At 51.8% G+C, this 24,072-nt stretch overlaps 1 protein-coding gene and 2 long non-coding RNA genes across 8 annotated transcripts in view; 2 read left to right on the top strand and 1 right to left on the bottom strand.

Moving 5' to 3' along the window:
* Positions 1 to 323: 323 nt before the first annotated feature.
* FAM83A (family with sequence similarity 83 member A) lies at positions 324 to 22,744 on the bottom strand. 6 transcript variants are annotated; one of them, XR_006545022.1, is made up of 6 exons: positions 21,869 to 22,733; positions 12,284 to 12,451; positions 11,354 to 11,478; positions 3,641 to 3,852; positions 1,467 to 1,564; positions 509 to 646 (listed from the first exon to the last, which is right to left on the bottom strand). XR_006545022.1 is itself a non-coding variant. In XM_044928794.1 (5 exons), exons 1-5 carry the CDS (start codon positions 22,346 to 22,348, stop codon positions 471 to 473), a joined length of 1,188 nt encoding a protein of 395 aa, XP_044784729.1. In that variant the 5' UTR covers positions 22,349 to 22,744; the 3' UTR covers positions 324 to 470. The 6 variants fall into 6 exon arrangements, 4 of the variants coding, with proteins under 4 accessions (XP_044784729.1, XP_044784730.1, XP_025121240.1 ...); XR_006545021.1 differs by having other exon boundaries at positions 536 to 673; positions 21,869 to 22,732; XM_044928794.1 differs by lacking the exon at positions 1,467 to 1,564 and having other exon boundaries at positions 324 to 673; positions 21,869 to 22,744.
* On the top strand, positions 14,157 to 16,834 carry LOC123329494. Its single transcript, XR_006545023.1, has 3 exons — positions 14,157 to 14,234; positions 14,897 to 15,148; positions 15,392 to 16,834. It is a non-coding gene; the product is annotated as an uncharacterized LOC123329494 (long non-coding RNA).
* Positions 20,591 to 24,072, top strand: part of LOC112579206 — a 66,692-nt gene continuing 63,210 nt past the window's right edge. The window contains exon 1 of the long non-coding RNA XR_006545025.2: positions 20,591 to 20,933. This is a non-coding gene — a long non-coding RNA (uncharacterized LOC112579206). The remainder of the gene's footprint in view (positions 20,934 to 24,072) is intronic.

Below are 24,072 nucleotides of genomic sequence, written 5' to 3'. Positions count from 1 at the left end.
GGGGACCGCGTTTCCACTCTGTCCCCCAACATGAACATGACCATCATACAGTTTCTTTCATTCCCTCGTGTTCTTTCCTAAATTTATTTTTGGCTGCACTTGGTCTTTGCTGCGCACAGGTTTCTCATTGAGGTGGTTCCTCTTGTTGCGGAGCCCGGCTCTACGGCATACAAGCTCAGTAGTTGTTGCCTTGCGGCATATGGAATCTTCCTAGACCAGGGATCAAACCTGTGTCCCATGCATTGCATCGGCAGGCAGCTTCTTAACCCCTGGACCACCAAGGAAGGCTGCGTGTTCTTTTTTTTAAATTTATTTTTATTGGTTTATTTTTCTGGTTGTGTCATACAGCTTGTGGGATTTTAGTTCCTCAACCAGAGATCACCCCTGTGCCCTTGGCAGTGAGAACACAGAGTCCTAACCCCCAGACCACCAGGGAATTCCCATTCTCTCAGGTTCCTCACCACGGGGGTTCACGCGGGTGCTGCTCTCAGCTGACTCTGGCGCTCTCCAGGACCGATGTGAGTCTGGGACTCTGTGCCTGCTGCTGTAAGGTGTCTGACACACGGTGGGTCTGCCACTGCTGCCACTGAATTCCACATGGTAGGAGAGACTCCACATGTCTCAGGATGGCCCCCAGCAAGACGGCCTGCCAAGGCAGGTGTAGGTGTGAGTCCTGCCAGGAGCAGAATTAAAGCTGGGGCAAGCCTGAGTTTAGGAGGGTTGGAAACTTAGATAAGGACTTGCTTTGGCTCTCAGCCATTCCCTTGCCAGGTGTGTAAAGCCCACCTAGCCCCCTAGTGGAAATGGCATCTTGGAATAAGAATCCAAGGCTGGGGGTCCTGGGGGGTCCAGTCCTGCAAAAAGGGATGGCCCAGCCTCACATCAGCAGGTCCCGAGATTGCATCAGTCAGGCTAGAGTGGATCATGGTGCAGTAAGAAACCGCCCCAAGTCTCAGAGGCTTAAATAGCAAAGGTTTATTTCTTGCTCATAACTACTTATCCATTGCAGGTCAGTGGGGAAAGCAAATCTTGATCTTTGTAGACACTTAGGAACCTGGGCTGGCTGAAGGGGGCTCCATCCTGAGATAAGAAAATCTGCGCCTAGGAGCTTAGAAACCTGGATGTGCTCCTCAACACTTCCACTCACATCCCAGTGGCCAAAGGAAACCACACCTGATTTCCCAGCGGGTAGAGATCACGGTGAAATGACAAGGTGCCCAGAGGGAGAAAAACAATACTCAAGAACCCCTAAGATAACCACAGGGGAAACTGGCTGGTGGAAAGGAAATGGGAGGAGGAGGGCTTGTTCCGGCTGCAGGCCTCCTCTCCACCCAGACGGAGCCAGATGCGGGGACAGAGCCCACCTCTGGACCTCTTGGCACCCCAGCAAGCTTTCCCTTCCTGAAGCTTTCTCATTAGGCTGTCAGATTCAGCTCAGAACTCTGCACAGCCCTGGTCGTTCTAACCTCATCACGGCAGTCAGCAGGAAAAAGGCAGCATCAGGACCAGGGCGTAAAGAGCCTTCAGGAACCAAAGGGCTTTGTCGTTGTTGAGTTTTCAGGAACTAGGGAGGAAAAGGTGAAGTGAGGACAAAAACACTTTTAAGACGAAGCAGACGCCTCTGCCTCTGTCAGGAGCGTTGTGTTGCTTTTGTTGTTTAGTCGTTCAGTGGTGTCTGACTCTTTTGCAACCCCATGGACTGTAGCCCGCCCGGCTCCCCTGTCCATGGGATTTCCCAGGCAAGAATACTGGAATTGGTTGCCATTTCCTCCTCTGGGGCTGCTTCCCGAACCATGAACTGAACCTACGCCTCCTGCATAAGCAGGCAGATTCTTTACCATCTGAGCCACCAGGGAAGCCTGTCTGAAGTGTCTTTGGAGAAATATAAACAGGGCTAGGCTGCAGGGAGATGCCCCCTGCAGAGTGCAACTCAGGAGGCCAGGTGCATGAGGATCCAGAGGCCACCAGGAGGAAGGACTCTGTACCGCCCCCACCCCCACCCCACCCCCGGGCTCTGCAAGCAAAGGCAGAGCCTCTGAGCCGGGCAGCAGGAAGGCATTTGCTGAGATGAGCTGCTGGTAGCGGGGGCATGGAAACCAGAAGATTCTTGCGGGGCTTCTACACCTGCTTCTCCTGGACCGAAACAGCTCATCACACCCCTCCCCCCAGCCATAATAGCCTTGTTCCTTAGGTCTCAGGCTAACTGTCATGTCTCTGGGAAGTGTCCCCCAACCCCCCCCCACCAAATGGCTGGCTGGCCCTCCTCTGTGCTCCCTAAACATCCCGTGTTCTTATTTCTACCCAAGCAGGCCTAAATTTAGGAGGGTCTGTTACCCTCAGGATCTATTAGCACCACAGGAACAAACTGGATGAAAGAGCGATGGGGCTGGTGAGGGCACGGTGTTCCTGCTTCAGGATGTCAGCAAGCCAGGCGGAGGGGCCGGAACTGGAGGTAGCTGATGCGCCTGGTGGCTGCAAGGTCAATGTGGGGTCCTCCCTGCTTGCTCAAGGCTGCCCGAACCACAACTGCGGGGCCATTCTCAGATCTGACAACTCAAGCCTCCCAGGATCCAGCCCAGACTCCAGGAACCTCCAGGTCAGCCAAAGGCTCTTCAAAGCAAAAAGCTGAGCTGCCACAGGGCCTTGTCCAGCTCCATCCCCTAGAAGCCTTGGTTTGCCCCACCCCAGGTGGCCACACTTTGAACTACCTCACATAATTTCCAGTGGTAGGCTCTGGGCCCCATCCCTAACTCACCGCCCCAGGGACTCTCTAGTGTCAGGCTCTTCCAGGGACGAGGCATTTCCATCCCCTCCCAGAAACATCCAGTATGTCCCCAGACTGTCTCCTGAATCTCTCCCTCCTGAATCCCTGGGGAGTGGGCCATTCCTGGGCACTGGGACAGAGGAGGACCTTGGTCACACCCACCCTCTGCCTCAGTGCCTCAGTTTACCCATATGTAAAACCTGGGTTGCATCAGCCCCTTGTCGCATTACAGTTTCAGGAAATGTTGATATTAAAGCCCTGGCGGCTCTTTGGAAGAAAGATGCTCTATTTTCATGATTTTGACCTCTAGTTCCCTGCCCACCACCTCCCTGGAACCTTCTGGAATGTGCTACCTGGGCCATACCAGGGGGTCAGGAAGCAAATCATCTCAGGCCTGAGAACATTCAAACATGGGCAATGGTTTCGTCCAAGTGCCTTTAGTTCAAAGGGAAGCAGGTTCAAAGCCACTCTGTTGAAGTGGGGTCCTTGAGCCAGAAAAACCCAAGAATGCCTAGCCTTGTCCCTGGGGAGGTCAGCTGGCAGAAGGGACTCTTCAGAAATGTGGGGAGGCCTGTAGAAAGGGCCTCCAGGTGTGGGCCACCCTGGGCACCAGGCCCAGGTGCTCAAGTTGCAGCCGAGTGGGCCTGTAGGCGTTGAGGTTGCTGTAGAGGGCTGGGGGGCTCTCATGGGGCCTTGGGGAGAAGTGGGCCTGTGGGGTCAGGGCCCCCCAAGGGCTGTGGTGGGGCTGGAACCTGGAGGCAAGCAGTGGGTTTGGGGCCAGGGGGCTGCCGGGCCCCGAGGACGTGGACAGACTCCGGGTTTGGGGGTTGCTGCCCGCCGAGGGGCTGTTGAAGGGGTTTGAGGATGTGCGCTCACTGGCTGAGCTGCTGCTGTCACTGAGGCGGCCAGGTGGGGGCCCAGGGGCTGCTCCGGGCTGCAGGGGTGTGGCCAGCCTGGGCGACTTGAGGCCCATGACGGGCTTGGAGGAGGCGTAGAGGTGGCGGAACTCCTCATCGAACAGCTCCACTGGCTGGCCTGTGAACTTGGAGAGGATGTTCCGGTGCACGTGCCCACAGAGCCAGGTGAAGCTGGAGGGAGAGGAGAGAGAGTGAGGGGCGGGGATGGGGAGGCCGCCGGCACCCTGCACCGGAGGAGGACCTGGTCCAGCAGAACCAGGAGGACTGTAGGTATGCCCACTGCACCTCCACACCAGCTCCTTCCACCCTGATTGAACCCCCAGTTACCCCTCCTATGGATAACCAAGCTGAAGCTCAGAGACAGTGAGTGTGTGTGTGTGTGTGTGTGTGTGTGTGTGTGTGTGAAGTCACTTCAGTCGTGTCATAGGTCTTTGCAACCCTGTGGACTATAGCCTGTCAGGTTCCTCTGTCCATGGAATTCTCCAGGCAAGAACACTGGAGTGGGTTCCCATTCCCTCCTCCAGGGGAGCTTCCTGACCCAGCGATCAAACCTGCATCTCCTGCATTGGCAGGTAGATTCTTCACCACTAGCGCCACCTGGGAAGCCCCAGGGAATGTTTGCACGGAAGTAATTAAGATGCAGAGGAAATCCTCGCCTCAGGTCAGGACTCCTCCCGGCGCTCAGATGAGAGCCCCTCGGAAGTCCCCGTGGAGGCACAGAGGGGCCACGTGCTGCCCGAGCGCCAGTGTCCCCCACTGTGCTGCTGGGCTCACCAGCCGCTGGGGCTACAGCAGCCGCACCTGTGACACGCACGACATCCGCCTCTTCCAAACAAATGAGGGTCTGGGCGGCTCCTCGCAGGGCTATGGGCTCATGAAACTCTGAAGTGTGTAGCCAGGTTTTCACGGGTGGGATGGGGAGGGAGAGTCCTGTGCTTTGGGGGGATGGGAAGGAGAATACTGTGGGGGTGGGGGGTGGGGACAGGCAGGGGAGATGCTGCATGGAGGGTCTGCCTGGACACTGCGGGAGGACACCCTCAAGCAGAGGCCCTGACCTTCCCCCTCATTTACACATTTTATTGAACAAAATGCTTAAGGCATTTACGTGTTACTTCTATGATTCCCTAATTTAAACAGATTCCTTTCTATCTCTGATTGAAAACTCTCATCTCCCAGTCACCCCTAAAGAGCCAGGTGATAGCACAAAAGACTATCAGGTTAGTCTTGACAGTCTAACTATCAAGAGAATCAATAATGTGGGCCCAGGCCTGGAGCAATGGATACAGAATGGTCAGAAGGAGACAGGGTCACTGTGTGGGATGGAAACAGCCTCACCAAGGGTCTCAGCCTCCAGGCCCCAACTTGTCTTTCCACCAAAAGGCAGGTCCAGCTTCTGGAGTCCCCTGCTCTGTGAGGCAGGGCGGGGCGCATGCAAAGCTGGGGAAATCCTGGGAAGAACAATGAGGCTTTGTCCAAACCTCACCTGCCGCCCAGGAGCCACCCACACAACCCAGAGAGGTGGGCAGCTAATGCTGACTGTGCCAGCCAGCTGACAGGGAGGCAGCAAGCTCTGGGACAGCAGCACTCTTGGCTACACTAGGAAGTCAACTGTAGAACTTCCCTGGAGGTCCAGTGGTTAAGACTGCGCTTCTACTGTGGGGTTCAATTCCTGGTCTGGGAATTAGGATCCTACAAGCTGCACAGAGCGGCCAAAAAAAAAAAAAGAAAGAAATCACCCTGTGTTTTTTGGAATCAGGCTAGATTAGACCAAGCAACTGCGTGCTTTCTCAACAAAGAAGGTCCAAAGATGCCCAGGCAACTTTTCAGGCCCCAGCCTGTGTGCCCTGTGCCCCCGCCCCCAGTGCCCCCATGTCCTTACAGCACCTGAGTGCTACCTCCTTGCCACACTCACTGTGTGAGGGCGCTCCTCCCTTACACCCCAAAAGTCCATTCATCCTGTACTCTAGCTTTTATGCTTTCTTTTATCACCACCCATAGTAAGAATTTTATTTTTATTGGGTTTTTCTTTTCTGACCCTTAAGTACATAGGGGCTTTCCTGATAGCTCAATTGGTAAAGAATCTGCCTGCAATGCAGGAGACCTCGGTTCAATTCCTGGGTTGGGAAGATCTCCTGGAGAAGAGATAGGCTACCCACTCAAGTATTCTTGGGCTTTCCTGGTGGCTCAACTGGTAAAGAATCCACCTGCAATTCGGGAGACCTGGGTTTGATCCCTGGGTTGGGAAGATTGCCCTGGAGAAGGGAACAGCTACCCATTTCAGTATTCTGGCCTGGAGAATTCAGGCCATGGACTATAACAGTCCATGGACTAGCAAAGAGTCGAACACGACTGAGCGACTTTCACTTTCACAAGTACATAGAATTGATTTGATCATAATCTTTGGCTCAAGATCCATGCCAAAGATCTATTAATGGCTCATTTACACTTACGTAGCTTTATTTGGTTATTTTAAATAACCTAAGCACCTATAAACACGGGAACGTGGAAGCCTATGAACAGGGAAGCCTGCCATGGTGCAGTCCATGGGGTCACAAAGAGCTAGACACAAAGTAGCAACTGAACAACAAGCATCTATGAACCTACCACCCAAAATAAAAGGCTAGCATCTTGACAATGACCTGCATTTAACCATGTGGTTAAATGCAGGAACACATTTTTCCAGTTTCCCCAAAATAGAAGAAATCATCACCCAGAATCCTGTGTCATAGTTCCCATACTTTCCTTTTTCTATAATAAGAAAAAGTTTTATATGTTCTCAAAAGTACTGTCAGCCTTCCATATACTCAAGGATGAAAAATATTCAGAAAAAAAAAAGTCTTCCAGAAAGTTTCAGAAACCAAGACTTGAATTTGCCAGTTGGCAACCATTTACGTACAGTTTACACTGTATTGGGTATTTTAAGTAATCAAGACATGAAGTATGCAGAAGGATGTGTGTAAGTTATATGCAAATTGTACACCACTTGGCTGGATGGCATCACCGACTCGATGGACGTGAGTCTTAGTGAACTCCGGGAGTTGGTGATGGACAGGGAGGCCTGGAGTGCTGCGATTCATGGGGTTGCAAAGAGTCGGACATGACTGAGCGATTGAACTGAACTGAACTGAACTGAACTGATACGAGGCACTTGGGTATCCTTGAATTTTGGTATCTGTGGGGATGCTAGAACCAGTCCTCTACAGATGATGAGGAACAATGGTAAATATTTTACTTGTTTTTAACATACATGTCATCTTTGGGGACTTTTTTTCTCTTGAATATTGCTGGTTATCCATGCTATTTCTTATTGCTGTACTTCACTTGTCTTTGTTGTATGATGTCCCACCGGGGGCTTTGTCATGCATCCTTTCATTGATAGGCATCTGAGTTGCTTCGATGGTTTTCCTACTGACCGAGGGAGGAGCACCCTCTCGCACCAGTACTTGTACTGGTCTCCTAATGTCTCACAGACCAGTCTTTCTATCTAGCAGTGGAATTGCTGGGTAAAACCAGGTGAATATTCAGCTTTAGAGGAAATGCCTAACTCTTTCCAAAGTCACTGTGCTGATTTGAAAACCCACCAGCGATGTAGAAATTCATAAGTCCACTATTTGTATTGTCAGTCTTTTTTTTTTTTTTTTTGATGAATAGCTATAAAATGGTAACTCATTCTAGCCTTGATTTGCATTTTCCTGATCACTGATGATGCTGAACATCTTTTCGGGTGGTTCCTCCTGCATGAAACGCCTGCTCTCACCTCTCGCCCACACTTACATTGTGCTGTTTCTCGTGTGTGGTTTGTGGGAGTTCACTGTGATTCTCAACGCTAATCTTGTCAGGGCATCATGAAAACCTGTTCCCAGTTTGTAATCTGACATTTCACTTACTTTAAGCCGTCTCTCAGTGAACCAAAGTTCTTCACTGTAGTATAGTCAGATTTAGCAATCTTTTTCGGTCAGTGCTTTTTTGTGTTCTGTTTAACACAGAGGAGTGTCTGGGTTAAGACGTCTAATCCTTACCCTAAGGTCTAAAAGACATCCATCTCTATATTTTACTAAAAGTATTAAAGTTGTTTTTGACATTTAATTTCTTTTAATCTATTGGAGGTGATTGTGTGTGTGCACGCATGTGGGTGTATGTGTGAAGTAGAATCTGGTTTTTCATATGGAGAATTTTTCCCCCGGTTTCCCCTTTCCCCACACCTCTGACATGCCCTGTCAGGCACGGGTCTGGGTCTAGACCTTCTGTCTGTCCCTCTGTCACTTTGTCTGTCTCTCCCCCAGTGCCACGTTGTCTACAGCGCCACGACAAGTCCTGATCTCTGGACAGGCAAGTCCTCCCCACCTGTTCTTCTTCAGACCTATCTTGGCTATTCTTGGAGAAACGTATTTTACATCCTGAACTGTTTCCATATGAAAATACGTGCATAACCCCACAACAATTTCCTGAACACCCTTTACCTTAGTGTGCTCTAATTAGTTTTATTCCACCTTATTTCATTTTTCAAGATTTCTGGGCATCATCCACTAAGTCAGTTTCATAGATGGTGATGTACCAGGTTGAAAAATGGTGTTCCTCTAGCCACACTGGGGGCTTCCCTGGTGGCTCAGCTGGTAAAGAATCTGCCTGAAATGTGGAGACCTGGGTTGGGAAGATCCCCTGGAGGAGGCCATGGCAACCCACTCCAGTATTCTTGCCTGGAGAATCCCATGGACAGATGAGCCTGGTGGGCTTCAGTCCATGGGGTCACAAAGAGTTGGACATGACTGAAGCAACTTAGCACACATGTACGTAGCCACATTGGATGGCCAGGACCTAACATGAACATTCATTCATTCCTCAGATATTTATGGTCATAGACAAACATACAGGCACTGTATTATCTGTACTTCCTTCCAGGAAACAATAGAAAAGGAAACAGACCCAGTCTAGGTCCTGACACCACGTTTTTTGCGCTCTTGGCTAACCAAGTTCATAGATAAGCTGTCTAGGGAATCATGTGGAAGCTGCCACCAGCAAGATGAGTTAGCAGGATAAAGACAGCAGGAATGAGCCCTCCAGCAAAGGGAATACACAGCAAGTGCAAAGACTCGGAGGCATGAAGGACCTGGGAGGAGGCCAGCGTGGCTGCAGCAGCGTGGACGGGAAGAGTCCTGCTGAGACAGAGGCCATGGTAAGAAGGTGGATTTTTTCCCCCCTAGGACAGTGACACGCATTGAAGGATTTTAAGGATGGAAGTGATTTGATCTGGTTAGCATTTAAAAATCTTTCTGTTCCTGGTAGAGAAAGCCCACGGGTGGCTGTGAGGGTCAGGTTAAGGTTGCCCTGCCCTCCTCCAGGGATCTTCCCAACCCAGGCATCAAACCCAGGTCTCCCCCATTGCAGGCAGATTCCTTACCAGCTGAGCTACCAGGGAAGCCCCCAGTGTGGCTAGAGGAACACAATTTTTCAACCTGGTGCATCACCATCTATGAAACTGATTTAGTGGGTGATGCCCAGAATTTTTCAAAAATTACTTAAGATGGAATAAAAATAATCAGAGCACACCGAGGTAAAGGGTCAGGGCAGGAGTGGGAATCAGGGGCCGGTTAGAAGGCCATGCTCTTATCATGTTATTCCTTGAGCTGTTTCAGCTCGCTGCTCTTGCAACCCGTCCTCTTGTTCCAATCTTTTTCATCCTCCAAGCATCAATCCAACCTCCAGGACCTGCCAGCCAAGACCCCACAAGGGGTCATTTCTTAGCGCATACTGACCTTAGAGCACATACCACACTACACTCTGGCCATCCATCTATGTTTCTTGATGAGAGGGAGGTGTTCCTAGCACGTGGCACATCACCTGGGCTGAGTGAGACCCTCAACAAAAGCTTAGCTGTTGGGACGCAGACCCTCCCCAGCCCCACCCTCCAGGCTCAGCTAGAGAGAGAGCGAGCTCTCTGGTTAGCCCTTTGTGTGCATCCAAAGGGAAGGGCCAAAGTGCCTGAAGCCCAGAGACAGCCAGACTGGAAGGGTGGGGTGAAGGCTTTTCTGGGGGTTTTTTGTTTGTTTTTATTGGTGACACCTATAAGGGTCCCAGGGAAAAGGATCCTCCAAAAAGCTGGCAAATAGATCAGCTTCGAGGGCCAAAACATTACAGTTGTTCAGTCCTCCCCCTGGGAGCTGGGTTCCCTACAGTTCTCAGGAATGAATGGCCTGGTGGTCCTCAAGCCCACTGCCACCCTCCTTCTGAAAGTGAAAGTTGCTCAGTCGTGTCCCACCCTTTGAAGTCCCATGGACTGTAGCTCTCCAGGCTCCTCTGTCCATGGAATTCTCCAGGCAAGAATACTGAAGTAAGTAGCCATTCCCTTCTCCAGCAGATCTTCCCGACCCAGGAATCTAACCAGAGTCTCCTGGTTCACATTGCAGGTGGATTCTTTATCAGCTGAGCTACCTGGGAAGCCCTGGAGTCCCCCATATCAAGCCCAGCCTGAGATCTTGGTCAAGGAAGCTGGTGACCCTGGCCCAGTCACCTAACCTGCTATGTGCCTTAGTCCCCCCATCTGTCAATCAGAAGAATGATGCCTCCCTCTACATGTGATGAAGATTAAATCCTTACTAAAGGTCTGATGGCACCTGGCCCAGGACCTGGCTCAACAAAGTGGTTCTGCTTCCTTCTGCCCCTTCCAAGGTCAAAGCCGCCCCTGCATGCTTTAAGGGCAAATACACATGAACAGAGAGAGGCCTGATTGTCCTTATGGAAAATAAGAGAAGGCCTCCCCACTCCTTCATCTTCTCTTTCAGAATTTCTTTCTCTGTCCTTTTCAAACATACAGGAATCTTTTTAATGGCTAAACAAGGGCTTCCCTGGTGGCTCAGAGGATAAACAATCAGCCTGCAATGTGGGAGACCTGGGTTCGATCCCTGGGTTGGAAAGCTCCTCTGGAGAAGGGAAAGGCTACCCACTCCAGTATTCTAGCCTGGAGAATTCCATAGACAGAGGAGCCTGGCAGGCTACAGTCCATGGGGCTGCAAAGAGCTGGACACGACTGAGCGACTTCACTTTCACTTTCAAGGCACTTGCCAGTGGCACCGCCAGCTCCCCAGAGATGGAGACGGGGAGGGGACTGCTCAGTAGCTGAGGGGCCGTGGACATGCTCTCGCCACATCCACGGATGCCACTGTGACAGAAGATGGACGTGCTTTAGGCCAAAGGAATTTGAGAAGCAGGTGCAGGAAGGACTTCCTGACCTCCCCCTTGTCCCTGAAGCTGGTCACACTTTAAATGGATGCATTATCTGGCATATGCATTAATGTCTCTGTACACTGTCTATATTAAAATAATGAAACATTTTGGAAGTAAAATAGGGCCCCCAAAGACAACAAAGCAAATTGCACAGCTTTAGAATCACACCTGAGAGCTCTGAGAAAGGAAACGAGGAAACATCCTGTTGCAACGCAAAGGGAAACCAAGGCACTTGGAAGTGTCTCCCTACCTGGAATTCCTCCCAGGAAGGACCCAGATTTCCCCCTTTCTCCCAGGCAGGTTCTGTCTCCAGCCTCGTGTAGGTGATGAGTCCCCAGTTCCCCCAGGAGCTGCTGGTGGGTGTGTGGGCCTGAGCGGTTGGGGCTGGTCTGCACCGAGCTCAGCCTTGGCCTCCTTGAAGCCCCAACAGAAGGTGGAACCCAGCACTCACCTGTACGATCCACACAGGACGTATCTCCAGTCTGAGATGATGAACTTCTCCCGGATTTGGCCGGAGAACTTCCTGCCTGACTTGGCACAGTACACTTCTCCTTCCACGCTCCGGATGGAGATGTTCTGTTTGAAGGGAAGTCAAGGTGTCCTCACTATGTATTTATGGTCACACACCTGTCTAGAAATGTCTGGAAGGATGCTCAGCAAGAGCAAAAGGGTTATCGCTAGTTGATGGGATTATGGGCCATTTTTATGCTCTCCTTGGCTGAATCTTCTAAAGTTTCTTCCATATCCTGACATTATTTGAGTAATGAAGAAGAAAAGAAAGGGGAGATGGTAGAATTCAAACAAAGCAGAAAACAGGAGTGACAGGATGCTCTTCCAGTTCAGGCCCTCAGCGCATCCCTCGGAATCCGCCCGCCCTCTCTCCCCCGTCACTGTTTCTCAGGGCCGTGTGTTCCTTATGGCACAGCTACACAGCTTTCGGGCAGGATGGGGTTGAGGTCCTCTGAATCCAAGTCCAGGGGTGTGAGTTCAGCTACTTCTGATGGGGAAATCGATCACATCACGGGTTTATGGTACCCTTCATTAGTGTCTAGGGCTTCCCTGATAGCTCAGGTGGTAAAGAATCTGCCTGCAAAGCAGGAGGCCCCAGTTCAATTCCTGGGTTGGGAAGGTCCCCGGAGAAGGGACAGGCTACCCACTCCAGAGTTCTGGCCTAGAGAATCCCATGGACTATATAGCCCATGGGGTCGCAAAGAGTCAGACACAACTGGGCCTCACTTTCACACCGTGAGGAAGGGCCATCTGACCTGGACTTTGAGCAAGAAGCAAATGTTTATTATATTGAGAGGGGGGCATGTGTCACCATGGCGTAGCCTATCCTATGCTCACACAAAGTACTTTTCGCACCATCACGGGGCCCTACCTTGAGGTGAGGGTCAGAGATCTGGGCTTTGTCACACATCTCCTGGAAGAGCTTCACGCCTCCCTGGTCCAGGAGCACACAGACGAACACCCCGCGCTTGTTGGCCGCCTCTAGGATGTCACAGAAGATCTCCACGTCCGTGAACACGTCCATCAGGATGGCCAGGACCTGGGCCAGGGCAGAGCGGTCAGGGCCAGGTGCTAACTGGTTTCAGCCTAACTCCTCAGTCCCAGCGGGCCTGGGAGATCTGGTCCCGTGCGTGCTGAGCTGGGGGTGGTGGGGGATGACGGCAGGACTATGGAAGCATGCAGAGCTGCAGCAGGGCCCCACCCCTCGTCTCCAGCCCCTCCGCATATCCTCTGGCCTCTCCTCCCACTGTTGGAGTGGAAAATGCAGAGGAGAAAGGACAGAAAAGCAAAAAAGAGGAGGCAGAGAGGCGGAGATGAGACCAGGGGAGGTGGTTGGGCAGAATCACAGCAGGGGGACAGATTTACAGTTATGGGTTCTTAGTTGTTTGGAGCTCGAAGGCCCCTGGCTTCTATGGCCCCTGGCTCTCAAATGTTTTTAAGTCTCAAACCAGACCCTTGTGGAGACCCCAGGAAGTATAAACTAGACTAGATACTGAGCTGCCCCAGTGGGTGGAGAAGGGAGTCCTGCTCAACCAGCAGGTATTGCGTTGTCTGGCAGAGCAGAAACTCGGGGGGTGAGGGGGTCTAGATATCCAGTCACGGGGAGAGAAGTACGTGTTCCTGCCAGGCACCCATTCATCCTTCTTGTGCCAACAGCACCCCAAGCTCATTTTATCTTATTTTTGATCACACCGCATGGCTTATGAGATTTTAGTTCCCCAATGAGGCATTGACAGGTAGATTAGCAGCCATTAAAATGATCATTATAATGGTTACATAGAAACTATAAGGAACAGTGAAATGTTTAAGCAAATCTTGCTGTTTAGTATAATGCTCACCAAATGTGTATTAACAATTAACTAAGTGAAAAAAGAAAACAAAGGACTAAATGATAGCATGTCTACTACAATTGCCAGTGAGGGAAGCCGGTATATAGGTAGACAAGTGCAAAGCCAAAACTGGCAGTCACATTTGGCTGGGGGACTGTGGTGATTTTTTCCTTCAATGTCACCTGTAATAATAATGTTCTGCCACTTTCCTAATAGTTACAATACATATTTTTGGACCATAAACATCTGGAAGTAGCAAGAACAAGAAGAGTGTCACAGAGAGAGGCGAAGGAGTTGGCTGGCACCTACATGGAGCTGACTTGCTGCTCAGTTGCTCTGGGTATCTGGACAGTGGAGGGGACCACTGAGAAATTGCTCACCCAGGGCTACAGGTCACTAGAGATGTTTAGAAACGTGGCTCTGTTAACACACAGTTAAGTACATGTGTGTATGTGTTAGTAGGTCCGTCACGTCTGACTCTTTTGTGACCCCATGGATGGTAGCCCACCAGGCTCCTCTGTCCATGGCATTCTCTAGGCAAGAATACTGGCGTGGGTTGCCATGCCCTCCTCCAGGCGATCTTCCCAAGCCAGGGATCAAACCTGGGTGTCCCCGCATTGCAGGCAGATTCTCTACCATCTGAGCCACCAGGGAAACCCACGGTTAAGTACATGTACACATTAAAGCTTATGGCGCCAATAACTCTGAGGACCTGTCTCCTGAAAGACAAATGCCTCCTCCTCCAAGGTATTGGCAAAAGAGACAGTTCTCTTCCCTTAGGAGGTCAGTAAATCCTCCCAGCTGTGTCCTAGTGAGTCCCTGTTCCCAGAGCCAGGGCTGGTAAGCGGGTGGCTAGTGGACAGAGTGCGTTGGCTGGGTTTACAAAAGCCCAGCGCCCTAAGGTAAGGGGTGCTTGGGAAGGCAGGCTCGTGGCATCCAGGTTCATCTTGTTTACCTCCTGTTGGCATTGTCTCCCAGCTGGATCAATTCAAGGTCAGTAACTTCTTCCCGGGGCTCCCCAGGTAACACTAGTGGTAAGAGCCTGCCTGCCAATGTGGGAGACACAAGAGACTCGGGTTCGATCTCTGGTTCAGGAAAGTCCTCTGGAGGGGCATGGCAATCCACTCCAGTATTCTTGCCTGGAGAATCCTCAGGGACAGAGGAGCCTGACGGGCTACAGGCCATGGAGTGGCAAAGAGCAGGACACAACTGAAGTGACTGAGCACACATGTATACGACTTCTTCCATCCCCTGTGTGGGAGTCCCACCTCACAGGGCCTAGTGAGCTGAATGATGAAATCCCAAAAGATAGGTCTACATTTTAACCGCCAAAACCATTGCTGTGACCTCATTTGGGGAAAAAAAAAAAAAAAAAGTCTTTGCAGATGCAATTAAGACTCTCAAGCTGAGATCATCCTGGACATTTTGTGCACATGTGCTAAGTTGCTTCAGTCATGTCTGACTCTTTGAGACCCTATGGACTGTGGCCCGCCAGGCTCTTCTATCCATGGGATTCTCCGGGCAAGAATATTGGAATGGTTACCATTTCCTTCTCCAGGGGATCTTACTGACCCAGGGATCGAACCTGCATCTCTTACATCTTCTGCATTGGCAGGTGGGTTCTTCACCACTGTACCATCTGGGAATCTTCTTAGGGCCAATCAGATGGACCAGCATGGAGGCATGGGGTTGGCTGAGAAGGAGAAGGAGGTACTTCCCGTGCTAAGGAAGGAAGTCGGCCTGGGAGCACAGCCTGGCAGGGCAGCTTTGGGGATCTGGAGTCTCAGAGAGATGGAGGGACCCAGTCAGGGGCCTGCAGGTCTGCTGGGGCGGTGCCCACAAGCAGCATTCATCCTGTGGAGACCTCAAATCGTGGCTGAGAACCCTCCACTACCAGCCAGGCAGACGTGAGTTTCTCATGGGCTGGAAATCTTGCTACTTTGGGGGAGGCAGGAGGCGAGAGGGGAGAGGTGATTTGGATCCTGGTGGGGCCACCAACCATGTTGGGGCCAGTTGTTGGAGGCACTTAGCACCCCACGCCCCACTTTGTCCTTTGATTGCTACTCTTCCTTCTTTCTTTCCTATGTGCTGATGCTCCCTTAAAAAAAGCAAAACGTAATTTTCACTCTTTATTTATTTATGCCTCACAGCATGCGGGATCTTAGTTCCCCGACCAGGGCTTGAACTCGTGCCCCCACAGTGGAAGCGTGGAGTCCTGGAGTCCCTGATGCTCCCTTTTTGAGTTTGGTTGATGTGTAATAACCACAGCACCTGAGCACCTGATTTCCTGAGCAACTACTCAGCCGCACGTTTATTTCCTGTGACCTTCACAACACCATGACCCGGACTTCCCTGGTGAAGAACAGGGGTGCAGAGATGTTAAGTAACTTGCCAAAAGCCGCAGGGCTGGAAGGCTGGAGATGCCCTAGATCCCAATCCAGAGCCACGCTCCCAACCAGTCTACTGTGAGCTAAGAGAAGGACTCATCTCTGTTTACATCAGATGTAGTCTGTCCCTTCTCTGCTTGTGGCTTAGGGATGGGTAGGGAAGGAGAGTCAAGGCTGGGAGGGTTGGGGAATCCCAGAGAGCAGAGCTCAAAGAGAACATAAGCAGAAAGGGCCCAGGTGGACCCTCCACCATCACCTACTGCTGACCACAGGGTGAGGGGGCCAAGACCCCTTAGAAAGGCAGCTGTGAGAGGCCTATCCCCTCCAATCATATGCTCCCCCCTTTAGCGTCACCTCTGTCTGTGCCTGGTGCTTCTTGCCATCAATGCCCACCTGGAGCAGTGACAACACAGCACTGAGTCCCAGCACTCAGGGGAAGAGGGACTTACTCTAGGGAACACCCATGGGAAGGGAGACAGGCCAATCACAGATCCCAGGAGGATGGTGGGGGTTGGGCGGTGGGGAAGGAGCACTTCCACTGGTCTTTGGAGGCTCCCCACCCCATCCTGGTGGGACTGGGCTCTGGCCCCGGGTGGAGGAGCCCTGTTGCCTGTAAACTCCACAGGCCTAGGGGGTGGGGGACGCTGGAGCCCTCTCTCCCAGGTCTGCCCTCCCTCAGCAGCCCATGTCAGAGGAACAGCCAGAGAGCTCGCCATGGGGCCCCTGGTGGTGCTCAAGGCCCTGAAGTCCCAGTTACCAGGTGCGGGGCGGGGGACACGCTCATCAGCTTCCTCAGCGCATGGTGCGGTGGGGGCAGGTTTCCTGTTGTGTCCCACCCCTGAGCCTTGTTCTCCCTTCAGCTGCTCCCAGGGCAGGGGCTCAGCCTGAAAAGGTGGTCCTTGACACCTAGGGGTGGGGGCATGGAGCTTCTTGGGAACCGGCTTACAGCTGCCCCTTTGCTCCTCTGCATTGCCCCACTCCCCAACCCCCCACCTCCCCAGGGAGCTGGGTAGAGTTTTCTTTCTGCACTGAAAGGGAGAGGAAGAGGAATCCAGCAGGGCTGGGGGCTTGTCTGCTCAGGGTCTCCAACATTTTGGCCTCAGGACCCCTTTACACTCTTAAAAATTACTGAGGCTTCCAAAGAGCTTTGTTTATGTGGATTATAACTATTGATATTTGTCATATTAAAAACAAACTGAGAAAACATTTAATGTTTACTAAGCATTATTTTAAAACAACTAATATTTGTTACTTAAACTCATCACATGCTAATATGAATAACAATTTTAGGGCAAAAATAACTGTACTTTCCAAAGCAACAATGGAGTGAGCAGAATGGCATTATTTTTCAGTTTTGCAAATCTCTGTGGTGTCTGGCTTAACAGGAGACAGCTGGTTCTCATATGGCTCCTGTAGCAATCTGCTGTGATGTGTTGTTTACGGGGAAGCATATAAAGATAGTCCAATCTCACACAAATGAGTGGTTAGAAAGGGCAGTACCTCACAGACTCACTGGAGGGGTCTTGGAACCTTTGGGGATCCTGGACCACACTTGGAGGATGGGTTATTCATGTTTTTTGTTTTCTGTATTTTGTGATGCTTTGACATCCCAGGGTTAGTTTATTATTAGAGGTGGCAAACACCTTGCCTAGGAGCAGCCTCTGAGATGCTAACCAAGCAATCCAGACCCATGTCCCAAGCCTCTGTTATCTAACTCTCCAGCATCCTGACAATATTTCCCTTCCCACCCTAAATCACCCCAGTGCCAAGTACGGGACAACCAGGGACCACCTGTGGCTCCGAGCCTTCGGAATTATTCAAACGAACCAATTCTCAACAGTTTACCTCACCCTGCCTTGCCTTGCCTTTCCTGCAAAATCACAATAAAGACTTATGCCCATGCATTCCCTGGCTCCTCCCACCCCCCAACCCCGTGATGGACCCTGGCGCTCCCCATGTGGCCCTGCATGGTGTGCGGTGCCTCCTGCTTCTTGGTGAAAGTGAAGTTGCTCTTTGCTACCCCATGGACTGTAGACTGCCAGGCTCCTCCGTTCATGGGGTTTTCCAGGCAAGAGTACTGGAGTGGGTTGCCATTTCCTTCTCCAGGGGATTTTCCAGGCTCAGGGATTGAACCCAGTTCTCCCGTATTGCAGGCAGACGCTTTACCGTCTGAACCACCAGGGAAGAACTTGGTACTTGACCCAAAAGCCAGCTATCTTTAGACCAGCCATAAAGGTTTGCAGAGATCAGAGTTGACTTGGTCCAAGGGTCCAACCAGCTCCTCTTTGGAAATTTTAAATTAAAAGACAAAATTTAAAACAAGGAGACAAGGAGAAAAGCCACTCTAAGTTGCTTTGAAATCACTAGCACTTACATACTATCATGAATAAAGACTAACCTATATAAACATCTTCTACTGCTGAAATAGGTTCTGGTACTTATTTCCTGACCTGCTGCTGCTGCTAAGTCTCTTCAGTCATGTCCGACTCTGTGTGACCCCATAGATGGCAGCCCACCAGGCTCCCCTGTCCCTGGGATTTTCCAGGCAAGAACACTGGAGTGGGTTGCCATTTCCTTCTCCAATGCATGCAAGTGAAAAGTGAAAGTGAAGTCGCTCAGTCGTGTCCAACTCCCAGCGACCCCATGGACTGCAGCCTACCAGGCTCCTCCATCCATGGGACTTTCCAGGCAAGAGTACTGGAGTAGGTTGCCATTTCCTGATCTCTCCTATATATATATCTGTAAGGAACCATGGCTATTATCTGTTTTCTTGTATCCTTAAAGTATGAATGAGTACTCTAGGGAACTGCAAGTGAAAACCTCTTCCTTCCTGATAGTCCTTTCCAGGTCTCCCTGCCTCCAGGGCATCCAGCCCTCTCCCTCCTCCTGACCTCTGCTCTTGACCCGCCCTAGGCCTGGAGTTCCTTTCCCTCCCTTCTGTGCTCAGCAAACTCTTACTCATCCTCTGAGACTCAACTCACAGGTCAACTTTTCCGTGAAGCCTGCCTTAGTCATGCTCCCCTCTGCTCCCAGGCACAGAGGGTTGTTCAAGTCCAGTGTTCCCTCCACTCCGCTAAGGGCAGGTGGCTGGGAGGAGGGATGCCTCTTGTTCTGCTCTGCCATCCTGGGTGCAGGGCCTGGCCAGTGTAGGCTTTGTGGAATAAAGGGATGAGAGCATAACAGGAAACAGGGCGAACTCCTGCTCCATAGGGAATATAAACTGCTGGCTCTGTTCGTCCCTCTCTGTTCTTTTCTGCGGGGGCTGAAGCCATAGGAGAGGTAGAGCACAAACCTGCTCCCGCCCTCCCCCTCTGTGTGGACGCTACTTCCCAAGGACCGCCTGTGACTGGGGATCCAGCCTCCCTGGCATTTCTGTCACTCCTGAGCCGTGTGAGTGTGTGTGTGTGTGTGTGTGTGTGTGTGTGTGTGTGTGTGTGTGTGTGTTGTATATGGGAGTGATATCACAAACTGCCTGCAGGAGCCTGACAGCTAACAAAATGAAGGTCATCAGGGCCTTGACATTGTTGTAGTTTAGTTGCTAAGTTGTGTCTGACTTTTTGCGACCCCATGGTCTGTATAGCCTGCCAGGCTTCTCTGTCCATGGGACATGCTTTTGAGCAAAGTCTGGGAGATAGTGGAGGACAGAGGAGCCTGGCGTGCTGCAGTCCGTGGGGTCACAGAGAGTCAGACACGACTGAGTGACTAAACAACATCAGGGCCCGGGATGAGAGGGACTGATGAAGAGAGCAGTGAAGGCAACCCACACAAAGGGGTGGCCTCGACTCGGCACCCACAGAGCCAGTCTTCCGACTCGCTGAGAGGAGCCAGAAATTCTTACTATTGAGTGGAATCTTCTGATTTTTAAGTGTTGCCCTAAGTTTGTAACATGCTGTGTGGATAGAGCAAAAGTCAGCAGCAGGCCTCGAGTTCACAGAGGTGAAGAGAGAGACACCTCCCTGGGTGGGGTCAGGGCAGGAGAAGGATTTGGTGGGGGGTGGGGGGGGTGGGGGAGTGTGTGGACGGTGTTTCACAAGCCCTCACCTGGCTGCTTTCCAGGAGCCTCGCTCCCCCTTTAAGCTGCAGCTGCGGTTGAGAATTTCACCACCACCGCTGGTCCCCGCCCCTCAGGAGAGCACTGAACTTCAGCACAGAGAGGCCAGAGGTAGCACACTTAGGAACAGGCCCTGAGAGCTGAAAAGGACCTTAGTCCAGTGTGGAATCTGGGGCCTGGGGAGGCCCAGGGTTTTGCCCTGGGTCGTGCAGCCCAGCCCAGGCAGTGTGGGCACTCCTGACTGCCTGCCTGAGCCCATCAGCAAAACGTGAAATATTGCTCTCAAGTAGCCTAGCAATGTGAAAGTTGATGCTCTACCCTCTGTTATCTTCTATTTTGTTCTTCAGAATTCTACTCCCTCTCTTCTTATAAGTACAGCTTCCCCACTGCTGGTGGCTTCTTCTGGAGCCACGAGATTTCACACAGGGACTTTGGTCCAGTGGCTAAGACTCTGCATGCCCAGTGCAGGGACCTCAGTTTCGATCCTGGTTGGGTAACTAGATCCCACATGCTGCAACTAAGATCAAAGATCCCATGTGATACAACTAAGACCCGGCACAGCCAAATACATAAATATTAAAAAAAAAAAAAAAAAAAGGATTTCACACAGTATTGGACTTGGGAGGGGAGTCCATCATGAAAGTGGATCTTAGCAGAAAAGGAGCTTAAATATCAATGTGTTCTTTTTCGAGTTCTTTTAGATGTAACAGAATTAATGCTTTGGTGGCTCAGATGGTAAAAAATCCACCTGCAAGTCAGGAGACCCAGGGTTGAGCCCTTGGTTGGGAAGATCCCCTGGAGAAGGAAATGGCTACCCACTCCAGTATTCTTGCCTGGAGAATCCCCATGGACAGAGGAGCCTGGCGGGTTACAGTCCATGGGGTCACAAAGAATTGGACATGACTGAGCTACTAAGACGCACACACATAAATGTAAAATAAATAATTTGAGTGATGAGACAGGGAGACCCTTTACGGATAACAAAGTCTTCTCCTGGGAGGCCATTCTCACCCCTGGCTCTCTGCAGTTTTGGGAGGAGAGGTGGCACCCATACCCCTATGCTAAGGAGTCATTTTGTGCATGTGGGTAGAAAGATCCCCTCTCCTGGGCCGACAGTGTGCAGCCCCTGTGGATCCACAGTTCCAGGAACAGCAGGAGAACTCCTGACCAAGTGCCAGTCTCGGCGCCTTAAATTCTGCCAGCTAAGCTCTGGTCCTGAAGGATTTTTCTTCCTCTAAAGTCACCTATTCAAAGGTAAACGCTCTGGGGAGGGAGAAATCTTTTCTGCTGCTTCCTCTGTCCTCTGCCGACCGCCAGCTGGATTCAAGCGCTGTGCTGAATTTGTGGGCAGACAGGGCCAGACGAGTCTGAGAGGAAATGGGACAGGTTTGTGTCCCAGTGGGGCAGCCCCTTCATTCAGAAGCACAGACACGAGGCGCCTTGCCTAGCCTGGGGAACTCAGGAAAGCCTGCCTGAGAAGGGGACTTCAGTCCCCTTTAGTCTTGAGAAGGAGTAGGTGTTAGAGGAGACGCCAGGAAGGTGAGGGGGCTCCAGGCAGGAGGAACAGCATGTGCAGAGGCCTCAAGACAGAGCCTGGTGGGTTTGAAAACCTCCAGGTCACTCAGGATTGAGTGGCAAAACAGGGGAGAGGAACTGGAAGGGTTGTGAGCTGCACTGTGGAGTCAGCTCTTCCCAGTGAGGGCAAGTGGGAGCCACTAAAGACTCTAAGCGGTAAAGGGGACAAGTTCAATTTGAAGTATAGAAAAATTGTCTACAGGGATTTCCCTGGCTGTCCAATGGTTAAGACTGCGCTTCCACCACAGGCAGCATGGGTTCAAGCCCTGGTCGGAGAACTAAGATCCCACAGGCCGTGTGGCAAGGTCAAAATGTAAAAAGTGTTTACAGCAGCTTGGAGACTAGGTGGTCAGGGATCAAAATGGGAGAGGAGGGTCAGAAGGGAAGCTATTGTAGGAGTTCCAGTGATGGGTGGCCAGGAAACCTGGATGGTGACAAGGTGGAATCCAGAAGTCAGTGATCTAGGGCCAGGCAGAGAGAAACATCCCTGGTTCCACCCTACACTCCAGTCATCTGGACTGCATGCCTTAGAGCAGGAGGCACCCCTTTCTGCTTTCCTGAAACCCCCACCCCCACCCCTGTGGCCAAGGAGGCGCGGGCTCCGCCATCGCTACCTGGCTGGTCCGGGTGATACAGCGGCGGATGAGGTCCCTGATGTTGCTGTGCTTGTCCGTCTGGAAGTACACGGTGGCGCTGGACTTCTCCTTCAGGTAGGGCTTCTCGGCGGAGGCCCAGGTGTGCAGCAGGGCCGGCTCACTGCCCTCTGAGGCCACGGGGAAGTAGGTACCTGATTGCAGGGAGCAGGAGTCGAGCCCCTTGGAGCCTGCCTCAGCCGCCCCTGGGGGCTCCGGGGCACAGGGGGGCTCCTTGGCCTGGGCCTGGATGTATTGGGCCTCCACTGAGGACAGGAAGTCCACCTCGCCTTCCTGGCTGAGCGCCTGCCAGTAGGCCTCAGGACCCCCATCCAAGAGGGCATCTGTGGCCAGCCGGGCACTCTCATTGTCGCTGAAGTCAGCCCTGGCTGGCTGGACCCACTGGCTCTTGACATCTTCCAGGCGTTTCTGGATCTTGCCCACGTGTCTTGCCCGGCTCATGCTGCCCTGATCCTGAGTCGGGGGGTGGGGGAGCAGGGAGCAGCTGGCACCTGAACCCTCCTTGATGTCAGGGCCACACCGCCCAGGAGGAGCGGGGCTCCCGGCACCTCTGGAAAGCACCCGTTCCTGGCACTGCTGTGCGGCCCACAGCCAGGAGTAGCTGCTCCGAGGATGTGGTTTACTGCTGTCCGGAGCAATGCTTCACAGGGCTCATCACCCACTGCCAGGGGTTGGCTTATCTCTGAGCAACGCCCACCCTGCCCGCCGGCCAGGAGGGCCGGCTCCTTCATGCCTGGGCACACTCAGCCCTGGGAGACTTCCTCTCCTCCCAGCAGCCGCGCTGAGCCGGCTTTCCAGCTTGTTGTGCAATTCTCCCCGAGCTCCTCAGGCCCCACTTAGGAAGCCAGCAGGCTCTCCCAGCTCCGGCGTCACCTGGTGCCTGGGGTCCCCCTCCTGAGCTCTTCAGTGCAGATGCTGATTGGTTCAAAAACAACAGTTTTCCTGCCAAGTCCCTGAGATCCTGTGTCCATCTGGTCCCCGTGTGAGGAGGGAAACTGGGTGCCTGCCAGGCAGAGCTGTCTACCTGGCTTTCCTCCTTTCTCTCAGTGACTCCTCAGGTTCCCCGACATCCCCAACCCCTGGAAAAGCCTTCTCTCCCATCGCTCTTCCCTTCTTGTGTTTGCCATGGTGGTGCTTGAGCAGAACTGCCAGAGAGGTACAAGTCCTGGGGCCAGCACTGGGCTGTTGGAAGTCTGCTTGGAATACTGTCTTGAGAATCTTCAGTCATGTCAGACCCATGGACCCATGGGATTGGTCGTTCTCAGTGCTGGAGGGGCAGGTGGCCCCAGGTATGTTTAAAGTAGATGAACTGCTACTTTAAAGGCGGAAGCCACATTTTCTTTTCAGATCAGGGCATCATCAATTCCATGTCAATGGACTGCAAAACCTAGAGTCCTGGTGTTACCGAATCAGGTCTCGCTGCTCGACACTCAAAAATCAGTACTCCAGATAGAGACAAATGTTGGTAAAAAGGAAAAGTTGCCTTTAATCAGAATTCTGGCAATTTCAGGAGATGGTGGACGCAGTATCCCCCTAATACCACCTCCTGAGATTCTGCTCAGCAATGAGATTTTTAAAAAGAGAAAGGGAAGTAGCCTCAGTTACTCTTTGAGGTAAGGACTCAGGGTCATCACTGTCCCCCACTGCATGCAGGCTTGTTGACCTCTTGTGATCCTTCTTAAGATGCAATCTTGTTCACACAGCTTGTTCATGAGATGACTGAAGGGGAAGTTAGGGAAGAAATCTGATTATCTGTTAATTACTTATTCTTATTTAATTTCTACTTATTTGATCTATGGAAAGAACCAACAGATTAGGCAAGGTATTCTGTGATCAAAAGATCTGAAAGGTGCGCTAGGGCCAGAAGATGAGTAGAGCACCGAGGTGCCTCTTTAAGATTAGTGACAAGCCAAAGGGGTACCTCCTGCAGAGAGCTCTTTCCTGCCAAAAGCTGTTTATGCGACTGTCTTTGAATGGGTTCTTTCAGAAACAGACTCTGAGGCTAGGATTCCAGTACAAGTGATCCCAAGAAGCAGAGGGGGCAGAGGAGTGAGACAGAAAGGGGAGGGGAGCTGCTGCAGGTGTGTTAAGGAGCAGGTCACCATCATGGCCATCTTCCCAGGTGGCGCTGGTGACAAAGAACCCACCTGTCAGTGCTGGGATCC

This window comes from Bubalus bubalis, chromosome 15 (assembly GCF_019923935.1).
Source record: "Bubalus bubalis isolate 160015118507 breed Murrah chromosome 15, NDDB_SH_1, whole genome shotgun sequence".
NCBI classification, from domain to species: Eukaryota; Metazoa; Chordata; class Mammalia; order Artiodactyla; family Bovidae; genus Bubalus; species Bubalus bubalis.
This window is presented reverse-complemented; position numbering and strand designations above follow the sequence as displayed.

What these genes read in the sequence shown, in the direction of transcription:
- FAM83A (XM_006045602.4), bottom strand. Translation starts at nt 22,348, where the DNA reads ATGAGCCGGGCAAGACACGTGGGCAAGATCCAGAAACGCCTGGAAGAT. An exon ending in GTATCACCCGGACCAGCCAG is followed by an intron (nt 12,452 to 21,868) that starts GTAGCGATGGCG and finishes GCCCTGGCCCAG; the next exon opens with GTCCTGGCCATCCTGATGGA. An exon ending in TCTCTGACCCTCACCTCAAG is followed by an intron (nt 11,479 to 12,283) that starts GTAGGGCCCCGT and finishes CCCTTCAAACAG; the next exon opens with AACATCTCCATCCGGAGCGT.